The sequence below is a fragment of the Myxozyma melibiosi genome (assembly GCF_037950935.1).
Source record: "Myxozyma melibiosi strain Phaff 52-87 chromosome Unknown BZA70scaffold_13, whole genome shotgun sequence".
NCBI classification, from domain to species: Eukaryota; Fungi; Ascomycota; class Lipomycetes; order Lipomycetales; family Lipomycetaceae; genus Myxozyma; species Myxozyma melibiosi.
The window spans coordinates 297,395-313,256 of NW_027042927.1; the positions used below are offsets into that span (position 1 = coordinate 297,395).

Here is a 15,862-nt window from a genome sequence, read left to right on the forward strand (position 1 = left end):
GTGTTAATAATAGCAACCACACTCGTTACTGAAAAAAGACTCATATTCACAAGCCAGGCCTGATTTAAGCTTTTGGGAATTCTACTTCTGGACCCTGCGCCTTCGTGCTGGCTGACCTGCTGCTCGAGCAGCGAGAATAAGGACTGCGAAAAGTACGAGTAAGCAGAGCAAAGAGAGAGAGAGAGAGCGGGTATTGACGCGTCGTTCAAGGCTTATCAAGAGAACTTGAAGCAAAGCCGGGTTTCTGGTCACAGTCTGGTTTTTCTCGATATTTCATCACACCGCCGAACCAGATCGTCTATTTACCTTCTTCCTCATCTTTCCGTTCTTTCGTTTGTCTTGGAACCTACCTGTCCGACTGAGTTTACTCACACGCTCTTTTTTTTTCTATTCCTTCTTTGTTTTTCTTCTCCCGAGATTAGAGACAGAAGGAGATCCACATGGCACTGCCCGGTGATGCTGCTGCCGCTGCTGCTGCTGCGCGTCCTGGCTCGACCAGATACTCGACAGATAAATATCCCGCAACAGCACCATCTCCCTATATCATCGCCACCGGTCCTCCTCTTCCATCCCTCTCCCTTCCACCGCCTCTTCCTCCACGCATGATCCCGAGTACTACACAACACAAAACCTCGCCTTTCCCAGCAGCAACCATGCAGCCGGATCCGTCAGCAAAGACGCTCGCCGCTTCCGACCAGCAGCAGCTGCGCAGACCGCAGTACGTGCGCTCGTCGTCCTCGTTATCAACGATCTCGACACTCAGCTCGGATTCCTCGGACTCGCTGCCCCTGCCGCCGATGCCGTCCTCGACCTCCACCACCGCGCCCGCGTCAGTGTTCTCGCCACTGCAGCAGCAGCCGCTGCTGCCGCTGCCGCAGAAGCGTAAAGTCGATATCACAATCACAGAGAGCGAGGATGGACAGAGACAGAGCGGGAAGGGAAGACCGTTTGAGTGGTCGCCGCTGCCGTGGGCGGCGTATGCGGATGTCCCTGGCGATTGGTGGCTAAGCAAGGTCGACGAGCGGCTTGAAGAGCTCGCGATCTGTTCTGACGAGGATGAAGTCGACGACCGGCGAGGACGAACGGGTGGCAGCCGGCGGATGACTGAGAAAGAGGGCATGATCTGTGCGGTCTACGACGACGAAGAGGTCGAGACCAGTAAGGTCGACGAGGAGGAGGATGAAGACGACGATGGGTACTACATCTGCGAAGAACCGGAGGAGATTCACGAATACGACAGTCGCGGCCGTCCGATCTTGAAAGTGTTGACGAACCTGAACAGACGCGATGATTTCTACGTGGGCCGCGCGGGGCGGTATGACTAGAGATGACGATTGATGACAATAATGTCCTGAGAGACTAAGACTGTCAGTCGTGTTTAGAAGGAGAGTGCATTTGGTAATTATTTTGGTTTGGATATCATTTCGTACGGCAGTTGGGAGTCTGGTTCTTGTTTCTTGATAATGTTGTTGCATTTCAGTTTGTGTTTCTACGATGACGGTTATTCATCAGAAAAGAAGAGGAGAAAAGAGGGTCTCTATGTATTAATATCTAATGATATACACAGTATTACTACATTTCTACATAGAGTGAGTCGGTATAGTCAATGAAGGAAGAGTTGTACGCGCAGGGTAGATGTACGTAGAGTAACCGAGCGAGTGGTAAACGAGGTGATGAGATTCATCCCGGTTCTGTTCGCCTTGGTCACCGAATCTGATTTATCAATTCATTCATCATCTCATTTCATTTCATTTCATGCCTGTTTGAATTTGATTTTCTAATTCTGGATCAGTGCTGCTGAACAGCTGCTCACATTCACACCTGGAGATTAGAAAAACAGCTGGACTAGAATATCACGGACGGTGATCCCGTAATCAGCCGTGCGGTGGGGAAAGAAAGATAGAGAAAAAAGACAAACGAAGCGCTGGTTTCTCTTCACTTCTTTGCTTCATTAAATCTGAGCTGAGGTCATCAACTCAACCATCAGACGCGTTTATGAGACTTTAGAGACTCGGCACCAGCACCTGTCCAAATCAGGCATCCACGCGAGTTTTTTAAGTCCGGATAGTGCACCCCTCTCTCGACGGAGATCATTAATCACATTTTGAGATGCCGGGATTATGAAGAGCTATGTTTTCTTGATGAACTATGTCTTTTTGTTATCGTCACGGGCGGAGACGAGAGTTGGTTTTGGGATCTTATCGCGACGACGATCACGCACGCGATTAATTACGCTTCTTGGCTAGAGTCTGGTATTTCTGCATAGCCACCTCGTCCTTGCTCTTTCGTATCTGCAGCCTGCTGTATTGTCTGTTGTATCAGCAGCAGCAGCAATAGTAGAAGCAGTAGTAGAAGCAATAGTAGAAGAAGCAGAGCAATGCGGGGCGCCACAGCGATGATGATGCTCCGAGCAAGGTCCGGTCGGCAGGGGCCACCTCCAGCTACGCCGCAGCGCCTCTCCGACTCGACCCCGCGGTATGGAGAAGAGGGAGTTGAGCAGAGCAGGTAGAGTAGAGTAGAGTAGACTATAGTAGAGAGAAGAAGAACAGAAGAGCATCTTCTATATCATACATCACCACCATCTCCAGCCAGTAGAACCCTCCGGATTGCTTCTGATCCGGGCAGCTCCGGCGAAGCTTTTCGGCTGTCGGACCTTCTTCTTCCTCAGATTTGTGTTGTTGTCTTGTTGCTGTGTATTTAAACCCTCTGCTCCTCCTCTTCTCTTCCTCCTCTCTTCTTCCTCGCAGACTCCCTGCTCTTCTCCTCTCAACAATGTCATACTCTCCCATGGTTCGTCTCCACCCCTCCTCTACTCCACACCGATCTACACTAACACGACCCCGCAAAGCACGCAGTAGACCCCCTCTCCCCCTACGACGGCGACGACTTCCTCGCCCTCTCCCTCGACGACCCGGACGAGCCCTTCCCCGAAGGCTGCCACCCCGGCGTCTGCGGCCTGTGGAAAAACCCCTACTTCAAACACTCCCCCGACGACGCCTACGCGTTCGACGAAGGCGTGCATCAGAAGGTCCAGAATAACTACCAGGAATACGTAAAGCAGGTCGAGCGCACGGCGCAAAAGTCCCTGTCCGCCTCGTCTTCTGCTTCGTCCTCCTCGTCCTCGTCTGCGTCCTCCTCAGCAGCTAACGACGCGGACTCCTCGGCCTCGTCCGCTATGCACTCTGTCGACACCAGTCGTCGAAACAGCGCGGCCTCAACCGCAAGCAGCACCGTCGCTGCCCATCTGCACAGCGACAAGCACGACAACTAGTCTGCCTATCTAAATTCCCAGTCCCTGCTCGTACGATACAGAGCAGTGTTCGTTTCTGTACATATCATTATTACTCTTCTCTTGTTTCTTTCTATTCTATTCGGTTCGGGGTTGGTTCGGTGTCTCTCGGTATATCGTTGTTTAGTCTGAGCTCTGCTCTTTGACGTGGTTTCCTTAATACATTTATCTCTTTTAGTAGCAACACCTATAAACAGCATGCTCCGTCACATCTGATCCGTGGCTGCGTCGGATGCGTGCACCAAAGCCGCCGCAGCCAAACACGGCTCAGTCCATTGGGTTAGGTCTGCTCCGAAGACTCATCAGAGAAGAAAGACTCACGAAGCAGCGGTATAAGAGAAGGAGATTAGCTGGTTATTGCTTTGGAAGGAGAGGTGGTTATAGACATAGTCAAGATGAAGGACTCTGCAATCTCCCCGTCGTGCTATGCAGTCATCTTCCACTCCTGCCGCGCATCGCATCCCGACCCACGACCGACAAATGACATCGCCGCCAATTCAAATTCAAATCCCAACGACGACGACGACGACGCATCCAGCAAAGCCTACGCCGCGACCTCGGACGCAATGCTCGAGCTCGCGCGCAAGCAGCCGGGCTTTTTGTCCGTCTATTCTGCGCGCGACCCGGTCTCGCTCGAGGGAATCACGGTCAGCTACTGGAAGACGCTGGACGACGTTCGCGCGTTCAGACGCGAGGACGAGCATCGTCGGGCGCAGGCGAGGGGGAAGAAGGAGTGGTATTCGTGGTACAAGGTTGTTATTTCCAAAGTTGAGCGCACCTATGGGTTTGAGAGTGTAAATAGTTTATAGAGCTAATAAACAACAAGCTACGGGTTCTCGGCCGTCACGATCGAGCTCGGCGTCTTGCCCTCGAGCAAATCAAGGATATTCTGCACCGTTGTCGCCGCGATATTACTGAGCGCCTCGCGCGTGAGAAACGCCTGGTGGCCGGTGATGCAGACGTTGTGGAACGTGAGCAGGCGCGAGAAGGCGTCGTCCTGGAGCACGTCGTCTGAGGTGTCTTCAAAGTAGAGCCCGCTCTCGTTCTCGTACACGTCCATGCCGACTTGGCCGATTTTGCCGGTCTTGAGGTGTTTGATGAGGGCTTGTGTGTCGATTAGACCGCCGCGGGAGGTGTTGATGATCATTACCTGTAGACGTCAGAATTGGCACGAACCGAATCAGTAGAATCAGAAAACTTACACCGTTCTTCATCTTTTCTAAACTCTCGTTGTTGATCATATGAAAAGTCGAAGGCATAAGCGGACAATGCAGCGACACGATATCACAGCTCGCGAGCAACTCATCCAGCCCAACGTACGTCATCCCAGCCTCGGCCGCGAGCTCGACGTTTGGAAACGGATCATAGCACACGACCTCGGCGCCGAACCCGTTACAGATCTTGCCCGTCAACCTGCCGATCTTGCCCGTGCCCACGATGCCGATGCGCTTGCGGTACATGTCGAATCCGGTAAGCCCTTCGAGCGAGAAGTTGCCCGTGCGCACGCGCGTGTAGGCTTTGTGCAGGTTGCGGTTGAGCATCAGCATCAAGCCCACCGCGAACTCGGCCACCGCGTAGGGCGAGTAGGCAGGCACGCGCGCGACGCGCACGCCGTGCTTCGCGGCCGCGGTGAGGTCGACGTTATTGAACCCTGCGCAGCGGAGAAGCACAAACCGCAGACCTTTGCCCGCGAGCAGTTCGATTCCAGAGGCGGACAGTTCGTCGTTGACAAAGATGCAGATGGCGGGGTAGCCTTCGGCGAGCGGGACAGTTTCGTCGTCGAGACGGGTTTGGAGGAAGGTTGTGGGGATCTTTGCACGGTCGAGCTCGGGTTGGAGGTGGGCTATGTCGTATTTCTGGGAGAGTTAGTGGGAGGTGTAGAGAGGGAGGGAGGGTGGAGGGCGTACTTTTGTGGAGAATACCGCGAGGCGGAATCTAGATCATACCGGTCAGCCAGTGACTACAACAAAAGAAAGCGGTACACATACTTAGGATCGATTGTGTCCATTGTATCTGTATGAATAACTGAAGATCGCGTAGGAGAATTGGCAAAAAGAAGCAATCGCGGTGGTTATCGGCGGTTCACTATTTATCTGCGATAGGGCTCGAGACTAGAACCGAGGTGGTGGGGTTCGCACATGGTTTTCTCTGCAGCCGGCCGTGCGCCGTGCAGAAGTACGGCTTTCGTGGATACAAAGCAAGACAATGAAGCAGAGCAATGTCGATTAGACTAGATTTGAAACTGAGAAATGTTTTTGATTCATTGAAGTGTTTTGATTCGGGGTGTTGGGGGTATTAAAAAGCCTATCAGGCTATTTGAACGATCTTTTCTTCTACTACACACATATCTTACAATTTCGCACCACCAAACCTACATCTCCCCACACTCCACAACCGTGACATCAAACGGCGTAGGCTTATCATTATCATCCGTCGGCACATGTTCGATCTTGCGCACCACGTCCCGCCCTTCAACCACGCGGCCAAACACGACGTGCTTGCCGTCCAGATGCGGCAGCGCTGCGCACGCGATGAAGAATTGGCAGCCGTTCGTGTTGGGACCTGAGTTTGCCATTGAGACTGAGAAGGGTTCGTCTGGGTGCTGGTTAGTATATGTGCGGAGGAGGAGAAAGAGGAGGTGGAGGGGGGCAGACATACGTTTTAGTTCAAAGCTCTCGTCGGCGAATGTGGTTGTGCCGTAGATCGAAGTCGAGCCCGTACCATTATGTCTCAAGAAATCACCGCCTTGAATCATAAAATCCTTGATCTATACCACGTAAAGAACCGTCAGCACAGGCTCAGCACAGACTCAACTCAAGTTCAGCTCAAAATCCAACAACATACCACGCGGTGAAACCTGGTCTTTTTATATCCCTGCGGTATACCATTCACTTTATATTCACCGGTGCAAAATTGACGAAAGTTTTCTGCTGTCTTTGGCACTTTGTCTTTAAACAGCTCGATCTTGATGCGTCCTAGTTTCTGGCCTAGAAAGAGATCAGTTTTCGTTTTGATCGGAGCGGGTGTGAGAGTGGGGTAGATACCGTTTAATGCAACCTGGTTATAGCAGTATGATCAGCATTCGATCATCAAACAAAGAAGAAGAGGTAAGAAGACCGACATACATCGAAAAAAACAATTGGATTATGAAAGTCATAAGGCACGCTACTCGCAAACGGATTCGCAGGAGCAGACGCCGGCGCTGCAGAGGTAGGGGCAGATGAGATCGTGGCCATCTGTATTTCACCTCTATGTGTATATCTAGTTAAGTTCTGGATCAAGTCTAGGATCAAAGAGAGGTAGGAAAAGAGAACAAAGAAGAGAATCGAGGATATCGAATTGTGTGAAACCCAAATTGTGGGATTTCGAGGTTTCGGCCTTGCTGATGACGAGGTGCTGCGAGATGCTGCCACCGCGACTGCTGTTCTCTGTTCCTCTACTGTTTGTCTATTGTGTCTTTTAATAAGAGAGAGATGTAATCGTATTCTATCACACTTGTTTCTTACAAGCTGCAAATAATCAGAAATCTCGGACAATCGACTCTATTCTGGTGCCCTAAACACACAAATATCTCACACTAACACCCGTACTCCACACCCCATCTCAGCCCTCGGAGATCAAACACCTCATCGCGCGATAGAGTAATCTTCTCTTCTGATCTCGTCCACGGCCTCGTCAGCTTTTTCTCTTCACCAACACCTTCTTCCTCTCCTCCGCTTTCCTCTCCTCTTCTCTTTCCTGCTTCTTTATCTGATTCTCGCGATATCACTACTACTCTCATCTTCAGCAACCCTTTCATCTCACTTACTAATCACCGCTCGATCGTCTGCATGACTTCTTTCTGATCCACGGCTCCACTCTGCTCACCACCCCGATCTCTTCTTCCCGAGAAGAACCACATCTAACACCTTCACCAACCCCCCTCCTCGCAGCAACCCTGCCTGATCGTCGTCATGTCAGCAAGCTCTGCGCTGTCCCGGTCGTCTCCCACCACCACCTCTTTCCTCTCGACTTCGGCACCACTAGCCTCCGCAGCAGCGTCCCTCCTCTCGACCGACTATGCCACCATCCCCACCCCCTCCGCCTCGCCGTCCGGCTCCAGTGACGAATCGAGCGGCATCTCCCCCACCCGCTCGCCGGGCCTCTTCTACTTCTGCATTGTCTTTGGCGTGATTATGGTCATCGTCTGGTACGCCTCACTCTAAATTGCCTCTTTTCTTTGTCATGTAAACCCTATCCGAGAAGAGCTCATCGGCTGACTCCGCGCACATCCCAGGTCCTTCGTCATCGCAAAGTACTGCGTCCTCCGCAACCACCGCTTCCACTTTGCCCACGCGACCGACGAAACCGGCGCAATCATCCCCTTCACCTCCTTCGACGACCAGGCCCTCGACCTCGGCATCCTGCGCACCCCCGCCGCCCGCCGCCGCAGCCAGGGCCAGCACCGCCACCGCCGCGGCCGCAAGCTGCTCTCGCAGATCGAAGTCGACCAGCGCTTCCCGCAAAAGAAGTACAAGGTCTGGCGGACGGAGCGCGAGTGTGCAGGCTTGCCGGCCGAGGGCGGCGTGCTTGCCTCGGCGGTCGCGAGTCGCGCGCCGAGCGTGCGCACGACGGCGAATCACGACGAGGATGAGGTGCCTGGAGCGGGCGCGGTGGTCGGCGGAGGGGAAAAATATGAAATGGAGGTGCTGAGGACGGTTGCGTCGACGTCTGAGACGGTGGTGTCGCAGAGCGAAGAGCCATCGTATGCAAGCGCGAAGCAGCAGCAGCCGGTGGTGTCGGTCGTTGCGGAGGAAGACTCTGTCGAGCGCGAGAACCCGCTCACGAGTACATTATCAGCCGAGACGTACGCGGCCAAAGACGACCTGGACGATCTCGAAGACGCCGTCGACCGGGCAGGAGAAGAAAATGACGACGACGACGACGACGACGACGACGACGTAGAAGCCCATCCGAACCTGAACGGCAGCGAACTTGTCGACGGCGCGGGCGACATCTGCGTGATCTGTCTCGAATCGCTCGAGGACGACGACGACGTGCGCGGGCTCACGTGCGGACATGCGTTCCACTCGTCCTGCATCGATCCCTGGCTGACGACGCGGCGGGCGTGCTGCCCGCTGTGCAAGACGGATTACTACATTCCGAGCCAGGACACGCAGCTTGCGGTTCCGGCGGCGACGACGCAGCGGATCGTCGGGCATCCGGGCGGGATCGTGGTGCCGCGGAGCGCGGTGGGCGGGCGGTCGTTTATCTACGACGGGTCGTTCGGGGTGCAGCAGCCGTATCTTGGGCGGACGCTGTGGCAGGAGTTGCTGGATAGTCGGTTTGTGCGGACGCATTTGACGCGGACGCGGAGCGGCGAGCGACGGGACGAGGAGGCGGCGACGGAAGGCGCGGGGGTGGAGGAGAGCGAGGCGGCGCGGGCGCGGGCGCGGGCGCAGAGACGCGAGGTGCGACGGCAGAGACGGGTGGAGATGATGGAGCGACGGCGGCGGGAGGACGAGGCTAGTGCGCAGATTATGGGACTTGGACTGCATAGTTCAGTTATTTGAGATATACGATAGAGAGAGTGTGGGTTATTGTTTGGGTGACGCTATTGGAGTCAGGTGGTTGGTTTGTTTGCGATTTGCGATGTGCGTTTTGATAGCGGTGCGTTTTGATAGCGGTATCGCTTAATGATTCAGCGATACTGCATGTTTGTCTGTGTTTTTGCTTAGTTTTGCTTGGTTATGAATAATCACGACGGTTCTTAAAATAGTAGAAGCATCATGAGGTTATAGCGGCATAAAGTCACAAATAGGTCACGGGGAGATTAAGAATAGGAGAGAGAGTAGATAGAATAGGGCTGACGTGACGTAGTAAAGTAAGGAAGATAGAAGGAAGGAAGAGAAGAAGGGTGGCGGTGGAATGAGGCGAGTGGAAGATGGAGAGATGAGATGAAGGTAGGTTAGTTATATTAAGGGAACCCGAGATGATGATTAAGAGAAGGTGAAGGGTTTCCAGACCAGGCCAGACCTGAGATGAGGCGAGCGGGTAATATAGAGAATGAGGATGATAGAGAAGGAGAGAAGGGATGAAGAAGGAATGTGTGATTTTGTTACCCAACCGTCAGCGTAGGAGTTACGAGCTATGAACATCGCTACGAGCTCGAGCCGAGCTAAGGAAAGACAAGACCGGGAATGCCATCCAGGGATGAGATGAAGTGGAAGAATGACCGGAAGGTAAACAAAGCAAATAAGCAGAAGAATGGAGGAAAGGCAAAGAGGCTGGGAAAAGAAAAAACAAACAGGAAGCGAGATGAAGCGTGCATGCCTTTGGTTTGGGCCTGGAAGGGAGAGATGTAAACATTGGATTGAGGCCTCTCTTTCTCTCTGTTTTCTGTGTTTTGTGGTTGGTTTTTTAATCTGTGTTTTGTTCAGACAACGTCAGCATCAGCACATAAACATCAATATCACAATCTAAACAATACAATATACAAACAACATCAACACCACCACCAAGAAGATCCACAGAGATTCGTTTAAAGTTTAAAGGTGACAATCTTCCTGCCCGACGATCTCGTTCTGTCTCTCTGCCTACTCTTTTAAACTTCCTCTGGTTTCCAAGCAGCCAGCCTGGCTATCGTCATTTCTACTCTATTTTCTATTTATAAAGTCTCTATTCTTCTGATTTATTATCTTATATTCCATGAGCTTGTCTCTCTGCTGCGCTGCGCCGAGCGTATCCTGCCGTACTCACAAGAGTATATGCAGGCCAGGGGCGCGGCGGCGCACTGTTGCAAAACATAAGCGTGCGGCTCATATTCTGGGCATCAACGCGCCCGGTATTAAGTATTAGAAAAAAGCCGTGCATCGCGTACCAGGACTGCTGCGCTAAGCCATCCAGGAGGGTGCAAGGGAGCCAGGAGCAGAAGCAAGGGAGAGCAACCACATGCAGGCAGGATCGGCTCTTGGTCTAAGGGTCAACAAGGGGCGAGCGAAGGAGGCCGGACGAGCGCAGAGTCGGAGTACGGAGCGCGCAGCAGCGTAGTGGTCTCACAACGGTCTTGCGCTGTACTACAGTGGTGCTACAGCAGTGCTACACTACTATTGTGCTAAAGAGCGAGGGCGGAGCCGGGAGGTTGGCGGAGCAGGAAATTAAAGAAGCGCAGTTCATGGCGAGACATAGCTAAGGCAGGAGGACTACGCCGACTGGGGCTCTGCCACAACGATCAGATCTGTCGCTGGACGCGGCTGGTGGTGGTGGTTGCGGTGGTGGTGGTGGTGGTGGTGGTGGTGTCGCGGGGGGAGAATTAGACATTCCTCAGCGCGAACCTTGAAGGGTTGGGAGCCATGATGTCATTGAATACGCGGTGGATGTTGGCAACAACACCGCACTCGCGACGAGATATATAAGATGATTATAAGAAGAAGAATAGAATATAAAATACAAGAATATATATTCAAACAACAAAACCACAGCAACAGCAGCTGTTGAGCAGGCAAGAGCAGAACCAAATAAAGTTCAAGCGCATTCCGCGTCGGCCACATTCCTCGCTCTGCTCACACACAAACATCATCAACAACAAACCCCGAGCCAACCAGACTCCTCTGCTCCACGTTCACCACTCCATGGCAATTCCTCTTCTTTGCGTGCTCCTTTATATCCCTCGTCCCTTCCTTCTTTGTCTTCCTCCTCCTCCTCTACTCCCTTCTCTCCCCCGTCTATCTATCTCTCTCTCTACCTATCTCCATCTGCCTCGCCGCCCTCCGCTCTTCCTCCGCTCTACCTCCTCCTCTCCTAAACCATCCCACAAGTAGCTCCTTCCTGAGCATTACAATCGTTTCTGTTTTTTTGTCAGTCCTTTCAGTCCACACTCGTTGCACTCCACTCCACTCTACTACACTTCACTCCACCACACTCCACATCACTCAATCACCAACATGTCCGCTTCCTTCTCCGCCCCCATGTCTCCCGCAGACTCCCACTTCTCCGCCAAACAGCTCCGCGCCTCGCGTCTACGCGACATCGAACGTCGCGCCGTCGCTAAAGTCGAGGACGAATACAAGGACGAGATCGCCGCCCAGATGCAAAAGCTCGAGGTACACCCCCTTCCTCTCTGATCCCTGATCTCTTTGATCTCTCTAACTTGTTGTAGATGGCAACCCTCCCCGACGTCGCCATGATCGATCTCCAGCCAGAGCTCGAATGGCACATGCGACCCTACCTCCTCGACTTCCTGGTCGAGTCGCACCTGTCGCTGTACCTGCAGCCGCAGACCCTCTTCCTCGCCGTCAACCTGTTTGACCGCTACTGCTCGCGACGCGTCGTGTTCAAGAAACACTACCAGCTCGTCGGCTGCGCGGCGCTCTGGATCGCGTCCAAGTACGAGGACAAAAAAGACCGCGTGCCGACCGTGCGCGAGCTCAAGATCATGTGCTGCGACGCGTACGAGGAAGACATGTTTGTTCAGATGGAAGGCCACGTCCTCTCCACCCTCGACTGGTCGATCGGCCACCCGACCGCCGACTCCTTCCTCAAGCAGTACCTGCGCCACAACTGCAGCCCGACCCTCGAGCACCTCGCGCTCTACCTGTGCGAGATGACAATGTTCCACAAGTCCTTCCTCGGCTTCCCGCCCTCCGTCATCGCCTCGGCCGCGCACGCCGTCGCCCAGCACGTCCTCATGAGCGCGAACGCGTCCACCGTCGTCTACTCGTCGCCTCTGTCGTTTGTCTCGTCGCCGCAGGAGTCCCAGTGCGTCACCTTGCTTTCGCAGTTTATGATGCACGTCCCCAGTCTCTCCCTCCAAAAGAAGTACTCCTCAGCCAGCTTCTCCCAAGTCGCGCTCATCCTCCTCGACTTTGTCGCGCGCCAGCAACAGCAGCAGCAGCAGCAACAACAACAGCAGCAGCAGACCACCTCCGTCACCGAGATGCCGCCGACGCCACCTCCCACCTCCGAGTCGCTCGTGCCCAAGTTCGAGCGCGCCGACGCAAAGATGGACGACAGCCCGTCTTCCTTCGCGGGCTGCAACAACCGTCCGTATATGACGCCGCCGTGCACGCCGGACGAGGTTGTCTGCAAGGACATGCAGTTCATGACGTCTACCACCTGCGCTGTTTAACGAATTCTCAAAATGTTTTCCGGCGTTGGTTGTTTTCCTTCTTTCTCTTCCATCATTTCTCATCATCATCCATCACATCATGCTTTTTCTCGAGCGCAGGCTCGAAGTGTATATTTATTCTCTTTTTCATCTTTAATCTATCTATCGATATCTGTGCTATCAAATTTGTTCCTGGCGTTCCGTCTTTGATTTCTTTTTTTATGCCATTCCCAGTCACTATATTATTATTACTATTATTATCTCTCTTATCTACATCTATCTTCTCACAAATCATCTCCTCTTCAGTGAGAGAGCTCGCTTTGCTTACATTGCGCGCAAAGGTCCATATTTTCTTATCATCTTTTCATTTATTGTGTTTATTGTGTGTTGAATCTCACGGTCGAGATCTTCAGACCGAGAAAGAAAGACAAGCAGACAGCACTTTTCATCATCATCATCATCAACACTGTTTCCACACCACCACCACCACCACGCTCGTTTCCTTGTTACAAAGTCGAGAACATCTCTCGCAACACGTCACTCGTTATCTATCACTCACGCTCGTTTTGTCTCTGTTTATCTTTATGTTATAGTTTTTGGTGGTGTCTTGTGTAAAGTCGTCGTCGTCGTTGAGGGTGACGACTGTGAAGGTGAAGTTGAGGTGAAGAATTGTCTGTGTACATGTGAAGTTTATAGTATCTGTCTTTTCAAAGGTAATCTAATATATATATATATACATTTTTTTATTCATTCATTCATTGTGTCATGCTGGAGTCTCTCGTGGTGATCTGTGTCTTTGTCCCTGACGAGACCAGTTCAGTAGATCAACCTCCCTCCCTCTCCCTTACAAATTTCAAATCCGCATCACTCCTAATTCAGACTATTTCTTTTCTCGGAAGGTGCTCGCTCTACTAAGAACCGTGATCTGAAATGTAACCCCTGTCGCGCTTGGTATTATCTACATCGCCTCTCACCGTCTCAGAAGTAATCATCGGAAGTGATACTTTGTTCTCGGAAAGTTCTCTACTGAAAATCAGGATATGATATAATCTGATACGAACACGCCTGCCGCGCTCGGTATTATCTACATCGCCTCTCACCATCTCAGAAGTAGCATCAGAAGAAGCAAGAAGATACTTCCGTTCTCGGAACGTTCTCTGAGAACCACGATATGATATGATTTGATATGATCCTCCCGCCGCGCTTGGCGTTATCTACATCGCGTCTTACTATCTTGGAAGTTGCATCGGAAGAAGGAAGATGATTGAGAAGAATTCAACAATTTCTTTTTATTCGCAAGGAAAAATAGGTAGAAGAAGAGCCGTATAAACCAACGTACAGAAAAAATTGAAAATCATACAAACTGAATCAGAACAAATATTTAGACAACACTATAGTAAACCTGACGTGAGGAAAGACAAAGAAAAGAAGAAAGAAAAAGCGAACAAGAAATATTGATACGGAAATCAACGCACTCCTACACCCAACTAACAGGCGCCTTCCCAGTCACCAATTCCTCACCACTACTACTCCACCCGCTCTCCCCTCCCCCTCCTCCTGCACTGAACGTCGACAAACTCGCACTACTCCTCGCGCGCGAGGGCGTCGATGCCCCCAACGGCGAGCGCGAGCCCGCGGAGCCGGTGTGTAGGAGCGCGGAGGAGGAGGAGGATGGGGAGGCTGAGGTGGGGAGGAAGAGGTGGGGAGGTCTGTGTTTGCGGGGTGGGTCGGGGTCGGGGTCTGAGTCGTCGGCGGAGGATAAGCCCAGGATTTTCACAAGGGGGATGCGTAGCTTACTGCTGCTGCTATAGGAAGAAGGGAGATGAGGCGCGAGAACTTGTAAGCTGAGGATGATGGTGCGGAAATAGTAGATCCCGACGAGGGCGGCGGGGTAGAGAATAAAGACGAACGCGGCGAGATTGATTTGTACCGGATTCGACGCGAGGAGGATGTCGTCGCCGAGCGCGAAGAGGACGAGTGTGGTCTGTAAAGTAGAAGCAAGCGCGCCCACGACGAGCGAGAGCGCGCATGTTGCGCTGAGGCGGCGGAGGGGGGATCGTGTGCTGCTGCTGCTGCTGCTGCTGCTGCTGCTGCTGTTGCTACTGCTGCGGGAAGAAAAAGGAGATCGTCGAATGAGGGTCAGCAACGCTGCTGACGCGGAGACGAGCGCGGTGAGATACGCAGCACACGCGACAAACGCAAGGATCTTTGGCGGCCCGAGATTCGACGACGCCGAGAGCGGGGTCTGCGAGGAGAACGGGTAGATACTTGACGGCAGAAAGATATTCGTCTGGACGTCCGAGATGCGGGCGCTTTGGCTGCCGCGGGCGCCGCCGAGATCGGAGAAGATGGTGGAGGCGAGGTCAAAGAAGAAGAACGGGATGAAGGGGCGGTACGGGCATGTGTTTGACGCGGACGGGCTGGCGGCGCAGTAGGTCCATAGGCCGACGTAGTATTCGTCCGGGAGACCGACGGTGGAGGGTGGTGCGGGGGAGAGGGTTGGCAGGGCGCTTCCGAGGGAGCCGACTGAGATCTGGGAGGTGTTAGCAGGTAAGTAAAGAAGAAGAAGTGAGGGGGGGGGGTACCTTGTAGAGCCAGAGACCGCCGAAGGAGGAGTAGGGCGTGCTGAAGACGATGAGCAGGCAGATCAGGAATGTGAGTGCGGTGGTCTGGGTGAGTTAGCCAATTGTCTGTAGACAAAAAAACAGAGTGTGGCTTACCAGCACTGGATACAATCCAACGACACGTTTCGCCATCGAGAAGGAGGTAGAGAGAAGAAGCAGGAGGATTAGGAGAAGAGATAATGTGGGGTGACGAGCCGAGATCGAATATAAGCCCGATAGCAGCTAGCGACGCAGACAGACTGCGACAACGGACAGAAGCAAGAGCGGTTGACAGTGCACTAAATGATATAACGAGCAAGTGCACAAATAAACATATGCATTATATTCTCAGACCACGGACGGAGATCTCTGCGCGCGGGGATCCTTGTTCACTAAGTTGATTCAATCCGCGCACTGTTCACGGCGCGTGGGGTAATTGACCGACCGACTAGCTTTTAAAGACAGCTTTGAGCCTGCACGGAAGTCTTTGTCTGTATTCAAACAGCAACAACAACAGATTGTTCTCTGCTCTCTCTTCTCTGCTCTTCTTGTCAACAGAGTCCCAGCCAGCGCGGCGGGGCAGTCAACGACCGAATCCAATCTAGGCCGGGGCAGAAGCAGCCCACCGAGATTGACTTTATGCGTCATCGATTATGTAATATAAAAGCACGTGTTACACTCTACTCTTTGACTGTTTACCCGGCCCAACTCAGCTCACCGCAACGAAAACGAAAAATATCTTTTCGTCGGTGTCGCTGCTCACCGGAGACTTCTGCAGACAGAACAGAAACTGCCATCAATTGGTGTTTGGAGAGAACCAGAGTCTCCTGTTTCTCCTTCTCTTTCTTTTTTATCCGTCCTCGAACTAAATGATGACGGCGGCAT

General features: G+C 52.7%; 8 protein-coding genes across 8 annotated transcripts; 5 read left to right on the forward strand and 3 right to left on the reverse strand.

Moving 5' to 3' along the window:
• Positions 1-440: 440 nt before the first annotated feature.
• On the forward strand, positions 441-1,325 carry BZA70DRAFT_269418 (uncharacterized protein; the record flags this gene model as incomplete). The annotated part of the gene is made up of 1 exon (XM_064911212.1): positions 441-1,325. The coding sequence occupies one exon, from the start codon at positions 441-443 to the stop codon at positions 1,323-1,325; it is 885 nt and encodes a 294-aa protein (XP_064766198.1).
• A 1,447-nt stretch (positions 1,326-2,772) lies between these two features.
• BZA70DRAFT_291602 (uncharacterized protein) lies at positions 2,773-3,271 on the forward strand (the record flags this gene model as incomplete). The annotated part of the gene is made up of 2 exons (XM_064914310.1): positions 2,773-2,790; positions 2,849-3,271. The coding sequence occupies 2 exons, from the start codon at positions 2,773-2,775 to the stop codon at positions 3,269-3,271; spliced, it is 441 nt and encodes a 146-aa protein (XP_064766199.1).
• A 315-nt stretch (positions 3,272-3,586) lies between these two features.
• Positions 3,587-4,288, forward strand: BZA70DRAFT_83852 (uncharacterized protein). The gene has a single exon (XM_064915457.1). It carries the CDS (start codon positions 3,685-3,687, stop codon positions 4,096-4,098), a length of 414 nt encoding a protein of 137 aa, XP_064766200.1. The 5' UTR covers positions 3,587-3,684; the 3' UTR covers positions 4,099-4,288.
• On the reverse strand, positions 4,107-5,528 carry BZA70DRAFT_83798 (lactate dehydrogenase). The gene is made up of 4 exons (XM_064915456.1): positions 5,278-5,528; positions 5,197-5,224; positions 4,492-5,145; positions 4,107-4,439 (listed from the first exon to the last, which is right to left on the reverse strand). The coding sequence occupies exons 1-4, from the start codon at positions 5,295-5,297 to the stop codon at positions 4,116-4,118; spliced, it is 1,026 nt and encodes a 341-aa protein (XP_064766201.1). The 5' UTR covers positions 5,298-5,528; the 3' UTR covers positions 4,107-4,115.
• BZA70DRAFT_284036 (peptidyl-prolyl cis-trans isomerase H) lies at positions 5,202-6,808 on the reverse strand. Its single transcript, XM_064913539.1, has 5 exons — positions 6,415-6,808; positions 6,334-6,346; positions 6,134-6,276; positions 5,948-6,056; positions 5,202-5,884 (listed from the first exon to the last, which is right to left on the reverse strand). The coding sequence occupies exons 1-5, from the start codon at positions 6,523-6,525 to the stop codon at positions 5,661-5,663; spliced, it is 600 nt and encodes a 199-aa protein (XP_064766202.1). The 5' UTR covers positions 6,526-6,808; the 3' UTR covers positions 5,202-5,660.
• On the forward strand, positions 6,786-9,104 carry BZA70DRAFT_83522 (uncharacterized protein). The gene is made up of 3 exons (XM_064915455.1): positions 6,786-7,478; positions 7,566-8,667; positions 8,733-9,104. The coding sequence occupies exons 1-3, from the start codon at positions 7,243-7,245 to the stop codon at positions 8,796-8,798; spliced, it is 1,404 nt and encodes a 467-aa protein (XP_064766203.1). The 5' UTR covers positions 6,786-7,242; the 3' UTR covers positions 8,799-9,104.
• Positions 9,105-10,810: 1,706 nt separating this feature from the next.
• BZA70DRAFT_83918 (cyclin-like protein) lies at positions 10,811-12,495 on the forward strand. Its single transcript, XM_064915460.1, has 2 exons — positions 10,811-11,370; positions 11,427-12,495. Exons 1-2 carry the CDS (start codon positions 11,212-11,214, stop codon positions 12,393-12,395), a joined length of 1,128 nt encoding a protein of 375 aa, XP_064766204.1. The 5' UTR covers positions 10,811-11,211; the 3' UTR covers positions 12,396-12,495.
• Positions 12,496-13,851: 1,356 nt separating this feature from the next.
• Positions 13,852-15,130, reverse strand: BZA70DRAFT_291608 (uncharacterized protein; the record flags this gene model as incomplete). The annotated part of the gene is made up of 3 exons (XM_064914311.1): positions 13,852-14,907; positions 14,960-15,043; positions 15,095-15,130. 3 exons carry the CDS (start codon positions 15,128-15,130, stop codon positions 13,852-13,854), a joined length of 1,176 nt encoding a protein of 391 aa, XP_064766205.1.
• Between the last annotated feature and the right edge of the window lie 732 nt (positions 15,131-15,862).